This window comes from Cyprinodon tularosa, unplaced genomic scaffold, assembly GCF_016077235.1.
Source record: "Cyprinodon tularosa strain WSP-4 unplaced genomic scaffold, ASM1607723v1 ctg677, whole genome shotgun sequence".
Taxonomy (NCBI): domain Eukaryota; kingdom Metazoa; phylum Chordata; class Actinopteri; order Cyprinodontiformes; family Cyprinodontidae; genus Cyprinodon; species Cyprinodon tularosa.
The window spans coordinates 331,564-355,433 of record NW_024039426.1 but is presented as its reverse complement, the minus strand read 5'-3'; the positions used below and the strand labels follow the sequence as shown (position 1 = coordinate 355,433).

Below are 23,870 nucleotides of genomic sequence, written 5' to 3'. Positions count from 1 at the left end.
CACAAGGTGTTTTGTATACATAACACATTGCCATTCTCTATGTTTCATATTCTGAAAATATATATAGATGACAAAACGAAGGATAGGTGTAAGTCAAGCAGGTTACACCAACAGATGGATGTTCTTAAATGCCAAACCATATCATCTATGACACAAAACAATGTCCAATTTATCTCAGTGTATCTTTTACACTCGGGTAAATTCTACTTTTTTAACTAGAAAAATAAGCAAAGGTCTTATTTCTGTATTTGGTGCTAAGTAATTATCAAAAAAGAACTGCAGGCATTTGTTGAAGACTTTTAAAAACCTTTAGTTTTTTTTTTTTTTTTTTAGAAATCCTAGTAGTGTATTAGTACCTGATTCCTCTTCAAGACTATTAATGTTGGTCTCTTTGGAGCTAAATGATAATAAGAAACTAGATGAGACTCAAAAGTTTCAGTTAGGGCTTTTTTAATTTAGAAATGCAGGGGTTAGAGATTTGTGGCTCTTATCTGAGTCTGAGCAATTTGAATAGAAAAAAACTGATTAAAGTTGAAGGGAAAGGTTTTATGAGGCCAAATATAAAAGGAGAAAAACATTTTTATAAGGTTTGTTTAATCAAAATGCTCAGCTTTGGAGTAAAATCTAATTTTAATGAGAAATTTTAATGGTTTGTTTTGACAAAATGTGTTTTTTTTTTTTTTTTTTTGCTCACAATCTAAGCAGGTCACTACAGCTGTGCTTGCTGATACTCTTATGTGGGGTATTTTTAAGGATTAAGAAAAGGCTAAACAGTTGTATAATCTTCCCTGAAGTAAAAAAACAAAAAAAGGCAGAATAAATCAGAATGGATCAGGAATGCTGCTGAATTAATAAAGAAACAGCCTCTTGCTTTACTAGCCAAGTAAAGTTACAAAAGGCACCTTAAACAGACACTAAAATGGGAATATTTGACAGTATTGATAAATATGCTACCAAAATTTTATTTCCTCAAACAAAATATCACACAATTTTTTTTTATAAATTTATTTTGAAACAGGAGAGTTATGAGGCTTTAAGAATTAACAATAGCTTTGATCTTCCATAACCAAATGTAAAACATCAAACATTGTAGAGAATTTGTTGAGCTTGGCTTTAGACGAAATATAAATATAAAAGGTGGGTAAGATGTAAAAAGGATGAGATGAGGATAAAGTCAGGCATTGCATAAAATAAAACCTGAGAAAAGCAGCAAGTAGTCAGGCATGTGGGTTGTTTGGTATCCAGGCAAGGTAGGCTGCTGCTCCTGCTGTTGCTGCTTTAAAAGAAATCCCCTGTCTGAATTGATATGCTAATTTGATTGAGAAGGTGTGGGTGGATATGGAGAAGGTTTTAAGCTGCTAGGGGGACCGAGAGCGAGAATGACAATGAAAAGGGAGAGGAAAGAGAAAAAGCAAGTGGGTGTAGGAGACATTATAGGGAGAAGAAGAACACTGAAATGAAACAAATGGGAAGGAGTGGGAATAAGAGGCGAGCTTACCAGCTTAGCATTTCAGGGTTAGACAGTTTACAGTCGGTCGGTGAACAACTGTCACTCAGCTAGGCAATAGCAGCAAGCAATACATGTAGGCAGTACCCCTCTACAATTACTTGAAACATTGGCTCCTCTCAGAATCACTTTGTGATTTACATATTCTCTGCACACTTGAATTATCAGCAGATGGCATCGACACAGTGACAGGGCTCCAATAGTAGTTTGTCTTTTAGCAATAACAACTGACTTTAATGTCAAACTTTTCTTCTTAAAAGCTGACAATGGATCTAAAATAATAACATTTCGTTAAAAAGTATTCCTTAAACGAATTAATTTCTAAAACAAAGTCATTTTGTTATTTATAGAGTGTAGATTTTAGGAGAAGGAAACTCAAACCTGCGCTCCACAGGGCTGTGCTCTCAGCTTTGCCTTCTTAGCTGTCTTTCATCAGGACTGCTCTGTTATGCACAAAGCAAACATGGTTTTAAAGTTTGCAGAAATTTCATATCTAACAACAAGGAGCCCGACTACAAAGAAGAGGTCCAGGAGCTGCCAGAGCGGTGCTCCAGGAACAACCTCATCCTGAGCAGTAAAACCACGGAGGTTATACTGAAATACAAGACATCCAGGAAAACATCTATAAAATGTCAAAATAATGTCTGGGACTTGTGGACAGAACATAGGCTACTTTCACACTGCAGCCTGAAGTGACCCAATTCCGATTTTTTTGCCCATATGTGACCTGTATCTGATCTTTTTATGACAGTCTGAACGACACAGATCGGATTTTTTCAAATGCGACCCAGGCCACTTGGATATGTGGTCCTGAATCCGATACGTATCTGATCTTTTCAAATGCGACCTGTGTCTGTACGGCCAGGTCGCATTCATCCGACCTACACGTCATTGATACTTGACAAATGTTACTAAACGTTACTAATCTGCGTCCTACTAAGCGGAGGCGGGAAAAACTAACAACCATGGCGGAAGATAACACAGAGAGCAGTCAATGGAGAGAAAGTGAGGTTGCTGACTTAATTCATATTTGGAAAGATAGCTCGATTCAGACCAAACTCGAAGGGTCTTACCGGAACCGGGGAAGGGTCTTTCTTTTTGATCTTCTTAAAAAGATTTCGTTCGTAATGTGCCTGCTCCTGTTGGAGAAGAACTTAAAGAACGCAATATACGCTGCGGTATTACGAGTCATATTTACTTCCGCAAACACTGAGGACGCTTGCTACATGTGACGTCATTGTGTCCTCGAGTGCGCATGCGGGACACTTCGGTTGAACGCTTTCAGTTCACACAGTAGATCACATAGAAGTCGCATATACTTGGAAGTGTGAACGGACACGCAAAAAAATCCGATTTCACCAAAAAATCGGAATTGAGCATTAAGGCCTGCAGTGTGAACGTAGCCTAAAAGACTTTCATTTAAACAGTTTATTAGAACGAAAAGTCAATGTGGGGGTTTGCTATTAGAAAAAAAAAATCATTTTTTATCTCCTCTAAGAAATTTTCCTTTCTATCTGGTTACTGATTGTACGTATTAAGCAGGGTGTCTCAACAAAAGTTAAACATCCTGGGAATTTAAGGTGTAAACAAGCAGTAGAATAAAGCAAAACGTATTTTCTGCTTTTAATCAAAAACCCTTTGTGCATATTCTCTTACTGAGGGTATACAGGACTGACTGCTGGGTAACTGTCCAGTCAAATGTCTTTATTATGAACATTTTGGCCATTATATGATCTTGGGGTAATATTTGTTATCTTTGCTTTTTTTATTTTGTGCTTTTATTTCCTTTAAAGTTATTTCAGGATAGTGCGCATGTTTGTGTTGTTGATTCTTATGTGATCAATGTCCTGGGTTTAGAACTTTAGAAATTATAGTTGATTTTGATTCCTATATTGGACTATGAATAAGAGGGTTGGAAACAATTTGATTAAACCAGAATAAAAAAAAAGAGTTTGGGATAAATGCTTAGATTGGCTTTTCTGTATACTGCATCAGCATGGTGTTGTTAGCAGGCGGATTCTTGTTTTCAATCTTACATAAATATGGCAGGAATACATTTTAGGTATATTTTCTTTGAAATATGTTTTTTATGTGGTAATTAACATATGTGAAATGCATTATTATTAATGTATTTGAGATGAGTCGATAAAGTCTTGATGTAGGCCTAGATTTCTTGGAAATATCATGCAAGAACCACAGAGCAGTTTGTTCTTTGATCTGCTGAAAGTTCAGACTGAGACCCCATGAATACCTTGTGGATTTACTAAATAGATGTGCAAAACAACCCCTAGTCACTCTAAACACTCTCTAAAAGCAACCCTATACAAAAAAAAACAGGGCTGCAGAGTGTGTGGGCTGCCATTTGTCTGTTAAAGTTTATTATTTCCTAATAAAATACATGCCTTTAGTCCCTGTTATAATCTGACTGTTGTTTTCAGTCCTTCAGGTTTGTGTTTTAAAAAGATTTCTTTGTTTCTTAAACTGTGAAGCTGAAGTTGTTTTAAACAATCCCCTTAGTCCAGTTAAACTGTTTTTTACTTTATATCATTCCAGTTCAATTTAGTTTAGTGTGCTATAATCCAATCTACTAATGCCTACACTGCAATGATCTAGAAATAAGCCTAGTATAGCCCTAATTTGAGCAGGTAAATAAGATTATTTGCTAATATAATTAGATAATATACACTTGAAGTAAGACAATCCTATTGTTTTTTCTTATTCTAAACGTAAATTGTCTTGTTTCATTGGGAAAGTGTCTCACTTACCTTCTCAATTCAATAAAAAAATCTACTTATTTTAAAAAAAATGACGTTAGATGTTAATATGATTTGATTAGGCAATGATTAGATTTCAATTTTTGCAGTGTACATATTTAGATTTTTTGCCAATATCGACATCCAATACTATTGTATATATTCATATCGTATACATTTCTCTACCCTTTCAACACCTTAAAAAAATAGAAAATAAAAATAAAAAGCTACTGCTTCAGTGAAACATCCCGCAATCCTGTCAACTTCCACCCCACTTATGGTATACATTAATGTTGCCCTGGTTTTATTTATTGAATCTTTACTGAGATGTAAAAAGAAAACGTACCAACATTGGTCAATAGGGATGCTTAAGCGGATCAATTAAGCTCAGTCCTAAATAGTGTTATAAAATCAGCTATTACCTAACCCTGCTATTCATTCTTTCTACCTGAACATTTAATGAACGGTATACAACAGAAGACTGGAAAACATCTCTAACAAATCTTTGCATCTTTGTAAGATTTACTTCTTTTTCTTGTCAAGCTGAAATTATTAATTGAAGCTTAAGTAAATACTTTTTCTTATCCACAGAAGAGAGAACTCAAAAATTGCTAGCTCCTCTGTAGTAGCAAGTCACGGAGTGCAGAAGTCGTGCCAGGCCTCTGACAGTCAATCGAGTAGAGAACACAATAACCTGACAGGAGCATGAGGAGATGATTGGGACATGCTGTTACCAGTTTCTTTGGATTGCCCCCATGAAACTAAGAATTTAGTTTTTTCCTTTTCCCTTTCCAGCTTCAGATATATGAAAAAAAAAATCTTTTTGAGTGCAGCTGTGAGTCTGAGAATGAAGGTGACGACAGATAAAGTAGATTCTAGATATTTAATTGTGTTTGTCATGCCAAATCTAAGAGTGCAATTACAATCTGCTTCCTCTATGAGTATTAAGACTGGATGGAAGGATTGGTCTGTATTTGTCTGAGATGTAACTGTTAGGAGCCATGTAGGTGGCCTGCAGGATTGCTAATTACCTCCATCAATGAGGTTATGTTTTTGATCCTGTTTGTTTGTCTAATTGTAGGATTACTTGAAAAGGATTTTAATGATATTTTTACCAGAGGTGTGGCTCATGCCAAAGAACAACCCATTCACCCATTCAATTTAGCCGATGATCCATTTCATACTAATGCAGTAATTTCTTAAAGATTAACTGGTGGAACAAGCAATCCCTCAATACACCAGAGGGTGGCAACAGGGACTAGTCACAGCTTAAGCAGCAGGGTTTGATTCTTGAAGGTGATATTGCTCGTTTTTCCTCTAGTTACAAGATCAAAATGCAACTATAATAAATGTTAGGATGCATATCTTTAGAGCTGATATTTTACCCAGTCCTTTCACTTCTTAAGCCAGGTGAATGTAAGTTTTCCCAACGCTATGGTATTTTTGGCTCTATCTTTATGGGCGGATTGTTGTCCTCCTAAGATGTGCACCTACTTCTATGTCTTATGCTGCCACTACTATGTATGAGCTTTGCACCAAAAGTAAATTTTCTGGTGTCAATTGACCGAAGCACCTCGTTAAGTATGAACAAGCAATCCTCCAATAAACAACAGGGATTATTGACAGCTTAAGCAACAAGGTTTGATTCTTGAAGCGAATATTGCTTGTTTTTCCACCAGTTACAGGATCAAAATCTAACTATATTAAATTTTAGGTAAGTCTCAATTTAAATAAAAAAGATGCATATCTTCAAAGAAAATCAACAAAACATTATTAGATAGCAAATGGAGGCAATGGGCTGCTGAACATACTAATGTATTTGTTACGCACGCACATATTGGCTGATGCCGGAAGGAAGAAAATGGTTATATATCGGCCTTCCGATGTATCAGTGTAACTTCTACTATATAGTAGCCTTGTTCAAACTGACAAGCAGATCACTCAAACTATCCTTTTGTGTGACTAACCAATCTGATCTTCTCTTTTTCTAAGAAACAACCCGATCCAGAGGACGTGCAAAAGACGGTAGTCATCCAGGAACGGAGGCTTCACGTCGGAGTGCACAACGGCTGGTGTTTCCTTGATAAGCCCCAAGTGGTGGTCCTGGAGCCCGTTGCTTCAGGGGTCAGAGGACGAACAGACAGCGCCTCTAAGAAGAGCCTGCTGGTCAAGGACAGGTGAGCAGACGTTACACGTGTCTGTGTCTACAGCAGAGCTGTAACTACAGGCTGCTGCAGCTGTTAAAGCAGAAATCTAATGTCAGGCAAGATGTGCAGGTGTGTAAAAGAAATATTTATTTCTGAGCACTTATTTTTGTGGTATTTCATCAGCTTCTCTGTGCATGACTGTTTTTGCAGATCAGGAAGGGATTGAAAATTCATCCAGGGAAGTCAGCAAAAACGTGTAAAAAAAAAAGCCTGCTAGGCATTAATGTCATTTATTTATAATACTGGTATTATGCTATTTAATGTTATTTCTGGTGTCTCTTTTTGCTCTGGCAAAACAAAAAACTTATATTTAATAGTACATGTTTTTTAAATAAATTCCTTCTATATGAGGATGGACTGGTAAGGTATGTTTTTGGAAATATATTCCTTTTGGACTAAAAGTTATTTTATTGTTGGGATTATGCGTAGGGAAATTAGACCCTTTTAAGTATTAAACTATCACATAGTAGGGTGCAGTTTTTAATGAAAGAAATATTGTACAGGATTTTCACTCTTTTAAAGCCATTATAGCTGAGACTTTTAGTTTAGCTTTGCAAATCTACTGAGCTAAAATCTTTCCCATATTTCAGATTGGATGAAGAGAGTCTGGAATTTTCTTTTCTTTTTTTAGTATTTCCAACAGTTGTTATTCGTTGGCCTAATGTTAGTAAGACATTTTATAGACTGTAATCTTATAATCTAATCATAAAGATATGTTACTCTGTATGCTAGTTGAACTAAAATGAAAAAAAAAAAAAAGATGTAGTGAAATAAGGTCCTGTGATGTTCAATGTAGGAATGTCATCTCTATGACCAGATAAGCAGAAGGAATCAGAGTCTGTCAGAAACACACATTTAAGTAGATTTCGAAACATTGGAACTGAGAACGCACATAACCAGGAGGAGAGGGAGAATGGACGTTAGAGAAAGAAGGTTACTTTTCTGGATTAGTTCAGTCCAGCCTGGGCTCTATCTTGGGGAGGCTGATATTTTACCCACTCCCTCACTGCTTAAGCCAGGTGAATGTTTTTCCCAATGCTATGGTATTTCTGGTTCTATGTTTATGGGTGGATTGTTGTCCTGCTATGTTAACCTACTTATATGTCTTATACTGCCACTACTATACCATACCATACCAACTTTATTTATGAAGTACTTTATGCATCGGACAGGACCAAAGTGCTTTACACAATCATAAAATCAGAGATGGCAAGTACTCACTTTCCATACTTGAGTAAAAGTACAGATACCTGTGTTAAAAAAATACTCTGGTAAAAGTGGAAGTACTGATAAAACTTCTTTACATTTTCTTGCATTTTGTCTTTGGGACCCTCAGAAGCAACTGCTCAGCTGACCTGAGGGAACAGGAGGGTGTGTAAGAATGTAACAGCTCAGACAGATAAGGAGGGGCAAGGCCATTATGATTTTTAAAAACAAATACACTTTTTTTTTTTAAATCGATCCTAAAATGTACTGGCAGCCAGTGTAAGGAAGCTAAAACAGGGGAAATGTGAATTTTCGTGTAGTTGGGAAATATACAAGTCACTGACCCCTGTATAAAGTGAGTTGCAGTAATCCAGCCGTGTGGTCACAAATGCATGGATCACTGTTTCAAAATGTTGTTTATATATTTATGAACTTTGCACCAAAAGTGCATTTTCTGGTGTCAATTGACTGAAGCAGCTTCTTAAGTATATTCAGCTGTTAATGGAACTGCGTGTGTATTTCTTCTTTTCACCTTTAAATATTCTATTTTGTTGAATTGCAGGATTAATAAAGTCCCATTCAGGGCTGTTCAGTGGAGCAGTGGATAGCACTGCTGCCTTGCAGCAAGAAGGTTCAGGGTTTGATTCCCGGCCCGGGGTCTTTCTGCATTGAGTTTGCAAGTTATCCCTGAGCGTTGGTGCGTGAACTATGACTGTTAGGTTAATTGGCTTCTCTAAAATTGTGCTTAGGTGTTAGTGTGTGTGAATGGTTGTTTGTCCTTTTTGTCTCTGTGTTTCCCTGCGATGGACTGGCGACCTGTCTCGCCCGTAGACAGCAGGAGATACGCACCAGCACCCATCGCGACCCCATTAAGCGTGACGGAAAATTGATGGATGGATGGATAATTACCCATTGGAACTTCTCACCCATTCCCCTCCTTCCATGATTAAGGCTTTCAGTGAGACGGATGTAGAATATACAATAAAAGTTCAGAGAGATGTTCAAAGCTTGGGTTATAGTGCTAGAAACCTGCATTAAACTTCTCCACAACTTTCTCCCTCTGAGTCCTTCACAGAGAAGCTAGATTTATAGCAGGAATACATTTAACATGTGGATTCTCATTATTAAGCAGGTGTCATCTGAGGACAGTTGGTTGCAGTGAAATGTAGTCACTAGTTTTATTTAAGGGGATGGAAGACGAATGAGTGTGGCACGTTTCAGGTATCTTTTATGAAAAACATTTTGAAAACCATGTTTAATATTTTCTCCACCTCATGATTAGCTGCTGCTTCATGTTGATTTATTGTCTAGGATGGCAGGAAAATACACAGAAGTTTCAAATTCTATGAAAGAGAAAGAAGACTTTTACAATGGAATAGATGATGCTATTAATGAGATGAATACATTGAGTGGATCAGTGAATTAGAGTAGCAAAACCAGATGCGAGCCTTAAATTCTGTTTGTGATGGTCCAAAAGGGCCGATATAAAAGCCAAGGTGAAGGCAGGGCTTCCCAACAATAACTATAGTATAGATCAGTGCTGTTTGAAAGAGGCTGGTGTAGATTAGCATGAAGTCACATCACTAACAAGTAGTTGTGTTTGCGATCAGGAGCTGAGCACACATTTTATTTCTAGATTGTTCAAACGAACACAATGCTGCTTATTAAGTCAGAAGCTTCTTATATTCCCATTAATCTCTTAAAACATTGCCTCTGTTTAACCAGATTTATCTTGTTGATGCTTTTAATGTTCCTAAATTGAACTATGTTGTTGCGATAGTGGAAACTGTAAAGATTTGTTCAAACAACAGCTTTTAGTGCTGCCTACTGTCAAACCCAGGGATCACTTTCACAGCTATTATTGTAGAGTTTGACAGCCAATAAAAGCGTGCTGTTCCGTCGCTGCGATGCAGGAATGCATTAGTTTTTAAATTTCTGACTTCAGCTAATGAACACCGTTTTCTTCCCCCAAAGAAAACGAGTTGTGAAATCCAATCAGCAGAAGTGTCCCTAAATCCATTGAAATGAAACAAGACTAACTGCAGAAATGTAAGAAATCTTTTAGAGGTCTGCAAACAAACTGCGTGGCTCAGCTCAGATAAGAGGCTTGGCAAATTCTTGTAATGTTTTCTCCTTGCATTCCAAATAAAATTTGCATAAATGAAGAATCCCTCTGTTTACACACTCTCTCCTCCAGCCAGGGTTGCTCATTACCTGCTGCTCCTCCACACAGCAGCTATATCATCTGTGTCAAAGGCGTAATTTAAGATATGTGGTTTATTTCCACTGGTAAATAACACCGCAGTTAGTAGTGAACTCCCATGCTATATATATATTTTTTTTTATTCAGGTAAATGCCTGACCAAATTTGCCATATTAAAGGGAAAAACAGGAGAATATTTATGTAATTCATGTGCAATAATTCCTTGTGTCCACACATTTTTAGCTATTTACTTTGCATTTTAATTCATTATTAAATGCTAAGTATTTTTTTTTTTTTGTGCCACAGCATAACTTTGCACAAAGAAGAGCAATGCCATATTAAAACTGAGCCTTACTTTATTATTTATGTGTAATATGATTAATTCAGCATTAAAACTGCTCAAATAAGAAATCTCATGCTACTGGAAAAAAAATCTTACAGCTTTATAGTTGATTGATTTTTTCCCCTTTTTTTAATAAAGTATGCCAGTCTGTATCGTCCAGCCTTTCACCTACATCAAACAACTATATTAGAAGCACCAATGTTTTCTGATAATTGCATAACAGTTCAAAAAAAATGTGGTGACCTTTGAGTCTTATTGAGACGGCTAAAAGGTCAATGTCAACCTTTTCCAAGCTTTTTTAAGCGGGATGATGTGTTGGAAGCTCATCAATCCGCGTGATGAAAGCAAATCGGACCTCTGTCAGCAGAACAAAAATGAAATTTAAAATCTAATAACTGTTTTAGGTTTAATTTTTTGTTACTTTTTATTTTCTTTTTTAGGTGGTTAGATTTATAACTTTCTTTACAAACGTAAAAAAAAAATAAAAATAGTCCGAGTGTAAATAGCATGTTAGGAATATTTTATGATATCGACAAGATCTCCCCAAAATGTCAAACAAGTTCAGTAAATCTACATGAGAATTCACATAGGACCAATGTTATATAATAGATTTTCATAAGGGGAGAATTTACATGTGTTTCCCACATTGCAGCATTAGAGTTTTCCAAAAGCATTTTGACGTACAACAGAACATATTTCACCATGTTTCCCATAACTCACCTACCATTTAAACACAACAGTTAATCTGCTTAGTGACCTCCTCATTTAGCAAACACTGACTACTCTGATTTCTGCACGTGAAATTAAACATGAAAAAATCATATGGGGTCATGAGTTCACTCATGTGCATGTATGTATCAATGCACATGTGAAATCGCTTACACCAGCCCATCTCTGCTGATATGTTTTGTATTTCATCTCACTCCGTTCAGAGTACAGCAGCTGTCCCCAGGAAGCCACTGTTGCAGCTATGGTGACGGCACAAACCTGATCAGCAGCCTGCAGTTTCAATTAATGAGTTGTGTTGGTGCATCATTGGGCCATTAAACAGCAGGACCGATGTTGATTGAAATTGTTTTTTGATGCTTTATTTTAGAAATATTTTGGAAGACTATTCAAAATGATTTTGTGGTTAAAACAAAAATTTTACCACACTGTTAAAAAATTGAAATCTTATTCAATTTTCCTTAAAAGACATTTTTTTTTCTGGAATTAAGCAAGTAAGTGAGTAAATTTGCCAATGGAATGAGACAATTTACATAAAAAAACAAAACATTAAAGGGATAGTTCGGTATTTTTGACATGAATCTGTATGGCATCCCGATCACAAGCGGCATGCAATCACACTGACTTACCCCTGGCAGCGTCCTGTGAGCAGAGTTATCGTCCAGTTTTGGTCAAGCCGAAAGTAGTCCTGCAGGTTTTTAGGAACAGCGAAATAAAACGTTTCTCCCTCCGCCGCGGAAGGAGACATGGCTGTTGTTGGGCTCGCTGTCTGAATGACGGCGCGCACTGATACGAACAGAGAGAAAATAGGACCAATTGATAACGACGTGTGACTTTTTCAACTACAATGTTTTTGGGATGCGAAAATATCACTCTTTTGGACACATAATGTTTTGGGAAGAGAAACGTTTTATTTCGCTGTACCTAAAAACCTGCAGGACTACTTTCGGCTTGACCAAAACTGGACGATAACTCTGCTCACAGGACGCTGCCAGGGGTAAGTCAGTGTGATTGCATGCCGCTGGTGATCGGGATGCCATACAGATTCATGTCAAAAATACCGAACTATCCCTTTAAATTTTTCTATTTCATGTGAACAATATCTAATTATTTATTTTAAGGTTAAAAATACTCATTCAACTGGTAGATCATTTTATATACCTACTGAAATTAAGGGTTCTTTTAAGGCATTTTTACTTATTTCTAGATATTTTTTGCAGTGCACATTTATTTTTCTGAAAAAGCCATTTTTTCAAATAACTTACATTAAAAAAGTTTTGGTAGAAGCTCTGTTTCAAAGCAGAACTTAAGGTCATCTGATGTTCTACCTACTGTTACAAACAAAGTTTCCAGTTTTTAATGTAATGTCCCATTTTTGTTGTCTTTCATTGCTCTCGGTTTGTCCTTTCTTAATGATCCCCGCTGTGAATGGCATTAGGAAATGTGCTTGGCTGACAGCACTGTCTCCAAAATACCTAATTGCTTGAAACCATAATACTGTTCGCCCACACGCTGTCACTGGACAACCTTACTAGAAACCACTGCATGCACCGAGTGTGTGTTCTGACATTTTTCCACACGTTGCTGTCAGTGTGAGCACTCTTATTTAAGCCGCGGCTGTCAGGGTAATTGGCTGAAATATTTTATGTGGTTTTATGAAATAGTAATGCACAAAGCATTTGTGTGAAGGATGAAATAAATCCATTTAAAAAAGGTGAAGAAAGCTGGAACGGCAAAATTGGCTGTGAGACTCAAAACATGGCACAGAAATTCTGGAAATGGGCGTCCAAATAAAAATGTATTTTTCAAATGAGACCCTGGGAGAAATCGTGATTATGTGTAATTACATGGGTCTTCTGCCATGACATGGAGGTACACACAAGCACGCAACTGTACAGCAAACACATCAAGACGCTTACCCACAATCTGAGCCTGATTACCCATGTTATATGACCACAATAATCATTAACACCATCGCCATAATAACGCATGCTTTGCACTTTTTTTCCTTTTGCTGAGGAGGGAAAAGTCTATTGGAAATATGGTTTGATATACCATTACACTGTAGGCAGTAATTATGGTGTTTGACTCTCACTGGTGCTGTCAGTGATAGCTGACAGTCTGTCTAGCTTGTGTTATGCTGGATGAGTTTAGAAACTAGAGAAAGAAAAGGGGAAAATTGACTCAAGAGACTCTGTGCAAGGAAAGAAGAAAAAGACACTCGGCCCCACCTCGTGACAAGCGAATACTACACAGTATGCTCCCGCCTCTGGTGTATGCAAACTGTGAATGACGAATACGTAGAAAGCTGTTTCATTTCTCACACAGGAGGCTAATGCTTGCCAGGAAATATTTAGTAAGGGATTGTAAATCTCCCAGCGCATTGATTTTGTTTCACTTTTAATAGAAAATACAGATACAGTAGGAGATATATTAAAGCCTTTCACATTTTGGAAAAGCATTGTAATGTTTTTATTACCGCCTTCACATTTTTCACGCCTATATTACACATTGATTTCTCTTTGCTTTCTCTTTAGCTCAGCAACATCGCCGCGTCCTCAGATGCTGGGCCTTCGCAGCAGCTTGGAGATAACACTGGCCAATAATCAGGCTTTGGCAATCGTTTTTCAGCTAGAGTACGTCTTCTCCGCTCCCATAGGCCGAGAGACTATGGTAAGAGGCACAAACATGTATTATAGAGTGGGTTAATCCAGATCATGGCTTTGTATAAACCCCTTCCTGAAGAAAGCATAAGCCAAGAAGTCTTCTTTATAGAAAAGATCCTCACTTGAACGGAAAGAAAAGAAAAATAAATGTCAGACATATTTTGTTCAATGCATGCAAAAAGATATACTCGGACTTTAACAATCCTTTATTCTACCTGTTTGAGTTTGAATTTTAGACGTTTTTGACCAAATAATATCCAGAGAAGCAGTGAACAATTGAAATGAAAAATGGCAGATTAAATGGTTTCTCTATTCATTTTTGACAATCCAGGTAAGAACTTTCTTCCTGCTAAGAACAGCCTGCAGTGACAGCTTATCCATGACATTTGCACCTGTATGGCTTGATTGTCAGGGATTTTTGAAGGATTGACCCTCCTGGCTTTCTGTGAAATACTAAATCTGAATCACTAATGCACTGAGTCAGTTGCACTCAATTTATCCCAATTTCTTGTATCTTTTTATGGAGCTACTCTGCCAGGGGTTCTTGTCAGCACTCTGGCTGTAACCACATATATCTCTACAAATGATTTCACAGGCTGGGTGTACAGGGCCCTCCCCCCGTAATAAGGCCTTTAGCTAGGACAGAGGAACACACAACTCCATACTGTAGAAACCAAAACCATAGGAAGGTGTTTTTGGTTAACGGTAGTGTTGCGCCGATGCCTTTTTTTGGCCCTGATACCAATACTTGTCTGCAGTATTGGCCGATACCGATACCATACCGATACCATCTGTTTGAAATTGATGTCTGAGTGTATATACGAAGAACTGCATTAGGGCTGGGCGATATAGAAAAAAAGCTTATCGATAAAAAAAAATGCATATTGATCGATATCGATAATTATTGAAAACATTTGAAACCATATTTTATGTGCAGCTCTGCCTGGACATTTTATGATCTTGCTAAATGATTTAATTTTAATAAAGAACACAAACACAGACTTCCAATTAAACCTTTATTTAACCAACTTTTTTAACCATAACTGAATTGTTTTAAAGAAAAATAACATAAAAGACCTGAGTTATGTTATTAAATACTGACAAAGAATAAACTAAAGTGACCAGAAAAGTGACGAAAGTAAATATAACAAATAAAAATAAATGGGAAACCCCGTTATTGAATTATCGCCCAGCCCTAAACTGTATACTACTTGGATGTAAAATAATTGCCATCATGGCTTTCTCAAGCTGATGCCTACCTTTGTATAGTAGGAAAAAGACTAATACAAAGTGAATCCTGTAGAACTTTTATTGCCTACCTGGAATGAGTGACAATAGTTGAATAAACTTTTGGCTCTCAAAATGGTATCGGTGCCCTCTTTGTTGGTACTTGGTGATACCGATACCACCATTTTAGTGCTGGATCGGGGCCCCGCCTGATACTGGTAGCGGTATCGGTGCAACACTAGTTAATAATGTTCCTAACCTTGTCAAAAAGGCGTGAATTGATGAGGAGAAAAGGAAAAAGGTTATGGCATTAGTTTAAGAGGAGCTATTACTTTATTTATAAAGGTGTAAACTTAGTTGATCACTTTACAGATTTTGGATTTATGTACATGATTCCGTTTGACTGCACTAACCAAGACATTCATAAAGGCTACAGTTAGTGAGACAATGTTGAGCTTTGCTCAGAACATAATTTTTACAGAACAAAAAAAAATTATAATTTCTGCTCTCTTTAGATATGCTGGTGGAGGTTGTCACTCATCCAGATCATAGTCATTAAAAAAAAAGTTAAAAGATAATCCACTGGACTTTGTTTCCAAGTTTGAAGACGTTTTGCTTCCCATACAGGAAGCTTTTTCAATTTAGAATCTCAGAAATAGTGTTGAGTTTGATGTTTTATACAGTAACCCAATAAAGCCTTGTTTTTGTTTAGAAAAGGGGTGAAGGGTTGGAAGTGTTAGTCTGTTTCAATTTGCTGAATTGTGAATTGCTGAGAATGCAACAGTCTTTTGTTTGCCTTCAAACTGAAGTAAGGCTTCTTGCATTTTATATACATTAGCAATTTTTTTTCTTTATTGTTAGATTAAGCTAAGGTTCCTTCATTTTTTTTTTGGAAGAAAATGTCTACCTCTCTATAGTCATAGCTGACCAAAACTTTGACAAAACTCTTACTTGAACAAGTCTGGGTAGAGAAAGTCCAAACCAAAGCTGTACCTCACAACAGCAGTCCCAAGCTTTAGAAATTACTGAAAAAGACAGGTAATTATGTGTGTGGGTGTGTTGGTGAGCCCTGAACACTTTACACATGCCAAGGCTGAGCTCCTACTGTTTTACTGAGTACAGTCCTGTATAAAATCAGGGTCAACAGAACAGCAATTATCAGCAGCAGAAAAACAAGCAGTCACAATGTCACTTGGATGACATGGTACATCTACATTAATGTAATATCTCATCCCGTTTTTACCATAACAACCTGTTAAAGGGAAAAATAATGGACAGTTTTGCATATATTCATTTATTTTTTACTTGTTTCACCATATTAAAGATATTATTCAGTGAACTTGTTGACACAGCATATAAGGATTTGGATGAAAGGGAGATAGTTATACAGCACATACTCATTTATGCTAGAGCTAGACAAAAAAAAACCAGTTTGAGTTACGAAGTGACTTAGCTGATTTTATTGATTATTTGAAACATTTATTTCAAGCTATTCACACATCCAGGGCCTGCATGATCCCAAATTCGCATGTATTTTTCCTGCATAAAACCTAAACAGACAATTATATTGAATTCTATGGGAGAACACAAGCCCCACAATTAGCGTTTTTATCCCACTCTTACCAGGTGTTTAATATACAAATATTCTCTGGGTTGTGTCCAAATGCAACTAAGTGCAGCGTTAGTTTTTTCTCATACAAAGAACCTGATGTTGACCGAAGAATGAAGTAGAGGAGGATACAGATATCTGATCCTAAACCTACAGCAGTCCATCAGTGTTAAAAGCTGATCAAAAGGTTCCATAATCTCTGATTTTGTTTGATTTTTAAATATATTTTTTTCACCTTGCACTGGACAATTCTCATTAGCTTTGCAGTGGGTGTTTATGATCCTCATGGTTCAATGAGCATAAACTGCTAACATTTTAGGCTCCTTATGCTATCAAATTGCCACAAATGCAATTCAATATAAAGCATAGGTATGCCTTCAAAGTTGTTTTTTATTATTCGTCAAGTTCTTGTAAAGTTAATCCAAGTTTAGAAATCCTAGTGTAACTGTTAGAACAATCCAGTTGCTATCTAGATCATCTCAGAATAGCAACAGATCTTCACCCACTCTCTACTCCGACACCATCACCTTCTCTACCATTAAATATTGAATGTTTGATGAAATGAGAGATATTAAGAAAATGGAGAATAATCTTTGTCTATTTTTGGGGATGCTGTGTGGGTGTTCTTCGTGCGTGATACATCAGAATGTTTTTCCTTTTCCTGATGAGGATTTTTTTAATGATATCTCTTAAACAACAGAAATGCAGCTATCAGCTCCATCTCACAGTAAAGAATCCTGTATGATATTATCAACTGATGGGTACAGCTTCATACTCTGTGACTGGCAACCAAGAAGACTAGGATGAGTCTGTATACTTCTGCATGCAGTGTCTCAGCTGTCAGGGATGCATCACTTGAAAACGGTTGAAGTGATACTGAGTAAAGGTGCACCTTCAGTGAAGTCAGGCGTGCACTGCCAAAAAGATTTTAGACCTTTTCATGTCAACGAACATGAATGATTATGCTGGATTGGTATCAAAAACTTTCCTAAGACTTTTTCAACCTTTTAGAGTATTTCTAAATTCAAACAGGGATGAGTTAGAAATCAAAGCAGCACAAAGGTGGCATTGACTTTCTTATTCAGTGTTTTAAAAAGTTGCAACAATTCGGAAAAAGATCTTTGATTTTGATCTTGTAGTACAGTGTTTTTTCAACAAAAAACTTCTGCTAAAAACATTGTTGTAGTGCTGTATTTTTTTAGTTACTTATATTTTTTGAATTATTTCTAGGTTTTCAAAGGAATTAATGTAATCCAGGAGACCTAATGTTTCTTTGTTTGATGACCAGGGGATTGGAGATGGAAAGCTGTGGAAAGTAGGGTTGTCATAAGTATCAATACTAATCTCGTATGGTATTCACACTAAATACAAGTGTTGTTTACATATCTTTTGTTATAGTTAGTTTTAGATTTTAGGGTTATTTGTTTTAGAAATTAATTTCTCTAACATCTGTGCTTTAGTGGAGAAAGTATGTTTCATGGTGAGACTGAAAAAAGGTGAGCTTTTCCTAATTATTCGTTTTCATGCTTTTGAAATTGTTTTTTTTTTATATATAGAATATTTTCTCAAATATCAATATTGAGTTTGAAATGGTAGTATTTATTTATTTATTTATTTTTAAAAGGACTCCAAAATCAGAAAGGTTAGAGGTCAGCAGTCTACTTGACAAAGCTAAAGTACTGTGAAGCTAAAGACCACAGTACATGCAAGAATGTATTTACTTTTTTTTAGCCAAATCAGCTTTCAACACATCACCAATATGCTGCATTTCCTGTCAAAACAGAAAAAAACCCCAACTAAATTACGCAGGTTAGATTATTATGATGTAATGACATCTATAGAGGTCTCAAAAACTTATCTCCTCAAAGATGCTTTGTCTGGAGTTCTGCCCAACATCAAGAAAATTGCTGCACTGCTCTCTTTGATATAGAAGATGAGGTAAATCTTTCCTACATGCATTGAAAGGTTTTGGTCTAAATATCAAAGTTGTTAGTCATATATGAAATAGGAAAAACCCAGAGTTTATTAGAAACCTGTTCCCAGAACCAGGCTTAAAACAAGTTGTAACTGCATTTTTATGCTAACGAGCTCAGCTCAACTTTATTTATAAAGCCCTTTAAAATAACCACAGCTGCCTCAAAGTGCTGTACATACCATAGAAATAAAAAAGGATATAAAACCAACAGTTAAAAAAAATAAATTAAAATGAATAAATATAATTAAAATAAAATGGATAAAAACAAATAATCCGAGACCGTGGTCCTGAGAGGGAAAAGGGTAGAGTGCCTTCTCCGGGTTGGGGAACGATGTACTGCCCCTAGTGGAGGAATTTAGTATCTTGTTCACGAATGAGGGGAAGATGGAGCGGGAGATCGATAGCCGGATTGGTGCGGCGTCTGCTGTGAAGCGTGTGCTGTACCAGTCTGTTGTGGTGAAGAGAGAGCTAAGCCAAAAAGCAAAGCTCTCGATTTACCGGTCGATCTATGTTCCTACCCTCATCTATGGTCCTGAGGTTTGGGTCATGACCGAAAGAACGAGTTCCCGGATACCAGTGGCTGAAATGAGTTTTCTCCGTAGTGTGTCTGGGCTTTCCCTCAGAGATGGGGCGAGGAGCTCAGTCATCCGGGCAGGACTCAGAGTAGAGCCGCTGCTCCTCCACATCGAGAGGAGCCAGTTGAGGTGGCTCAGGCATCTGGTTAGGATGCCTCCTGGACGTCTCCCTGGTGAGGTGTTCGTGGCACATCCCACTGGGAGGAGGCCCAGGGGGAGACCCAGGACATGCTGGAGGGACTATGTTTCTCGGCTGGCCTGGGAGAGTCTCAGGATTCCCCCAGAGGAGCTGGCCCAAGTGGCTGGGGAGAGGAACTACTGAAGCTGCTACCCCCGCGACCCGACCCCGGATAAGTGGAAGAGGATGGATGGATGGATGGATGGATGGATGGATGGAAGGAAAAACAAATAAAAACCAACGAATAAAACAAACCACAGAGAGAAAAAGAGTTTCATACTGTGCCGAAATCCAAAGAATAAAAATAGGTTTTAAGACGAGTTTTAAAAATGGACAGTGAGGAGGATGGTCTGATAGAAGGGGGAGAAAAGCTCTGTCCCCTCTGAGCCTCCGTCCGGACATTGGTACGTCCAGGAGCTGCAGTTCAGCTGACCAGTAGGAGTGTAGGGATGGAGAAGCTCAGAGTTAAAGGAAAAACCATTTAAAGACTTTAAGGCATATCAAGAAATCTTAAGATAAACTCTAAAATGGACAGGCAGACAATGGAGGGAGGTCAGGATGGTGGTTATGTGCTCCCTCTTAAGTACTCCAGTTAAAAGACGTGCGACTCCATTTTGAACCAACCGGAGATGTGTGAGGGAGGACTGGCTCAAACTCTGGAACCAACTTCTTAAATACTGTTGTCCTCTTTAATCAAGACAAGAAACATCATAAGCTACTTCTGCATATCCAATCGGTCTGTGACAGTGTATGTCACTTCCGCAAAAGCGCAATTCATTTAGGGTAGTTAGCGCCATTTCTGTGGTGAAGAGACAGCAGCAACAAACAAAAGAAAACTAACAGAGAGCAGACGTGTTCTAGTTGCTTCTTTGGAAATAATGGGACACTGGTGCTGCAGAAACAGAAAACAGCAGATGGGGCCGTACGGTTTTTCGTATTCCCCACTTGGAAAAAAAATACGGACCGCAGACAGAGGACTTAACAAAGAGGCGTCGGGCTCCATGGGTCGCTGCTGTAAGAAGGAAAGACATCACGTTTCATAAAATATCTCCTCATGTTCGTGTTTGCTCTCGGCATTTTCACAAAGGTAAGTCCTTATAAATATACACTAATAGAAATCAACACGCTGAAATGGTTTGCTTATAAAGTTGCAGGAGTTCATGTAAACCTACTGAAACATGCTGTGGAAGAGAAGCGGAAAGTGATGTTTGTTTTATTTCTTTTTTAGACCGCTAAAATTTAATAAATAATGCATTATCTGTATATAATCATTTACACAATCTGCAATACAAATATATTTTTTTTATGAATAAATATATATAAATACAGTGTACATATAAAAACACTGTACATACCCACTCGTCAGCCAACTCACTGCATTTATTCATCCTGTGCAATCTACTTAAGTTTATTTATTATAATCCTTTGTTCGTCCTGTAAGCTTTTCAGTTTATTTATTTACCTCTGGCCTTACTAGTCCGATGTACTTGTGCTTTTTCGGTATAGCAAATTTCCCCACTGTGGGAAACATAACCATATCTTATTTTATAACTCATCTAATCTAATGGGCTCTGTTATTAAGGTGCTTTATATAGTGTTTTGAATAGATGTGTAAAACACTCAACCTTTCATCTACTTTGCAGGTCAACCCGCATATGAGATGATGGAGACTGACCCAGACTGGGCTCCATCCCTGCATCTGGGCCACACTGACATCAGACCAACAGACACAGAACGCTCTTTAAGACGTGGTTATCGGGAACAGCTGAAAAAGAATGCCCTGCAAGCAACTGAAACGGGGCTCCATCAGGCTGATGAAATCCTTCAGCGACAGGATGAAGTAACACATGAGGCGACAGAGAACCCTAACCAGCAACAGACTGACACGCAGAAGGCTGCTGAAAACGTTGGCCGGCCAAACACCAAGGATGACACAGAAGGTGGTCGTCAGGAAGGACAGACAGAATGTAACCTGTGTGTGCTCAGGTGTGCAGAGATGAACCGTCTTTTGGAAGAAAACAGAGAGCTGCGGCGTGAACTTGATGAGCTGCAGATCTCTGATTGCTTCTTTGGAGACAGTAATGAAAAAGTCAAGTACTATACGGGTCTACCAAACTTGGCAACCTTTATGGCTTTGTTTAATTTTCTGCTGCCTCTCATGTCTGCTCAAAATAAAATTCTCAGTCCATTTCAAATGCTTCTGTTAACCTTCATGCGTCTGAGATTGGATCTGCCCTCACAACACCTTGCTTATCTCTTCCGTGTTTCACCAAAGACAGTGTACAGAACATTCAATGAAATGCTGTCATTTTTATATGCAAATCTAAAGTGTGCAATTGTGTGGCCAGATAGAGACACCTTGCACAAAATTATGCCTCATCAGTTTGTGGATGCCTTTGGACATAGAGTCACAGTGATTAGTGACTGTCTTGAAATTTTCACAGAGAAACCAGCTAATAAATGAATGCCAGATCAAGTACTGTTTCAACTTTATTCTTCTTTTTTTATTCTTCTTTTCACACAAATAGAATTTTGCTTTTTTTAAAGTTACTTTTGAAAAATACCAGCAAAACAAATATAAGTTTCACCATCACTTCAAATATTAACAATGTTTTCTGAAGTTGTAATAATGTGTGTACAATAAAGAGTGGATTTGAAATTTGAAACAAGTGTTGTTATTATCTTTTCAATCAAGCAGAGAATTTATGAAAATGCAATACAAAATCTCAAATACATAAATAATGCAGAACAGTGCAAAGCTTCAAATGTTTTACTTTTTCTTCCTCCCTCGTATATAGCAGATTGCTCTTTAGATTAAATTAGAAGATTTTCATTTTCCCTGGACTTGTTTTCACTGTGGTCTTCCTTAGAGATATGACCTAACAGGTGATATCTGTGAAGAAGACTGCAGATCCCAGTGAAAACAGGCCTGGATAAAGTGAACAGCAAATACAGTGTGCAACTTATCAATGTGCAAAAATTATGACAAGTTTTTTCGTTCAGTCTGATGAGCAGCACAAACTGCTCTAATAACTGCAGCTATCTGTGCAACTGCCCACAACATCTGCCTTGTCACTGTAATAATAATATATAATATCGTTCCCTAGCAGCTTTAGAAAGTTTGTCTGGGTAGGGTATCCGTTCAGTTTTCTTGTTCTTTTCCATTTAACTGATAATCCTCACTGCTGGCAGCGCTCTCCTCTTGTTTTCTGCTGTTTTGTTTTTCTTCCGCTCACCACAAAAATGGCGCTAGGGGGCGTGTCAGTCACGTGTCTGACAAAGACCGATAAGGCGGTAAACTATATACAGGTGTATAAACATGTATCTTAATATCTTTAAGCCCTCTGCTGAAATTAGCATCTTGATGCTTGTTTTTATGTACTGCCTACTCTTTAGTATTTTTTTTTATCTCTGCTTTGAATGTTATTTTAATTACCTATGTTTCTTTTCTTTTTTTAAGCCAATTTAATTATCTTAAATAGAGAAAAGAAAATGGACTAAACTTAAAACTCTGTACATTGTATTTATATGGCTTTGAATATATTCCATTCCAATGCTGCTTTGACTTTCAATATTAACTTTAACACTAGATGGTGCTGTTTGGTGCAACATCGATGCTCTGCGTTAATACTGTGGTGGAATGGCAGTACCATACAAGCTGCCTTGTTTTTTCTCTCTCCATAGATTAAATAAACTTATTTGTTTTGATGTTTTCTTAGGGGGCTAAGGTGGCTATGAAGAGAGGGAAAGGGGTTTGAATTCACCTCTCACTTTCAAAATATTACCTGCAATACAGAGGCAATCACCCCATGCTCTGACTGCCTGGGTGCCTTGTCCGTGTTGCGTTGAAAGCCAGCCAGCCTTTCCCTGTAAAGTAAAGAACAAGGATGGCCCCATTTTTACAAAATAGTTTTGCCATTGTTGCCTGAGGTTATGAGGAAAGAAACTCTTGTAGTTTCATCATTGTTCTTCTTTGGCATTTTTGAATTGACTTAGCACTTTCATTCTGTTGTGTCTCAGTGACACCCTTGCTGTTTTAGAAATCTTTAAGCAATACTTTTATTTCAAGTTCCTTGCAGCGCTAAGCGAGATGAAGATAAGATTTTAATAAAGTATGCTGGGGAGAGAGAAAAAAAAAAAGAACGGGGAATATTTCTCATAGGCTGCTCCCAGAGTGTGATGAACTTAAAATAATCAAATTCTCTTGAAGTCAAATGCATTATGTCCACTTCCTGCCTTTCAGCCTCTCAGTGTTACTCTTCTTTGTGATCTGGTATTTAACTTCTTTTCTTATCCTTTTCTTATCAACAGCTCTATTGTACTGAGCTGCAGACCTCCGGTTGCTTCTAACTAGATAATTTGGGCTCTTCGTCCTTCACCTTTTACTGCAGCGCTTTGTTCAGGAAACTGTATATTCTACATAAATCAAACAGATATCCGTCTTGCCTGCATGCCCTCTATATTAAGATGCCAAGGTATGTGCAAAAAAGAAAATATTACCCATTTATATAGATGGAAAATGTTTCACTATTTAACCGCTATGAATATTTATTCTGGATGTGTTTTATGGCCAAAGTCATTTTTGCACTCTCGTTAAAATAAGTTACACCAGCACTGATGAGTGTAAATATGCAGTCACTGGAGGTTGACTTCGTATGTCGATTCAGACAGTCATGGGAGCCCCTTACTGCTTAC

General features: G+C 37.4%; 1 protein-coding gene across 1 annotated transcript in view; it reads left to right on the top strand.

The window, feature by feature from the left end:
- The window catches only part of nphp4 (nephronophthisis 4), a 259,600-nt gene that overhangs the window by 94,573 nt on the left and 141,157 nt on the right, over positions 1–23,870 (top strand). The window contains exons 7-8 of the mRNA XM_038267561.1: positions 6,253–6,437; positions 13,483–13,618. Coding sequence (XP_038123489.1) covers positions 6,253–6,437; positions 13,483–13,618 — 321 coding nt within the window. The remainder of the gene's footprint in view (positions 1–6,252; positions 6,438–13,482; positions 13,619–23,870) is intronic.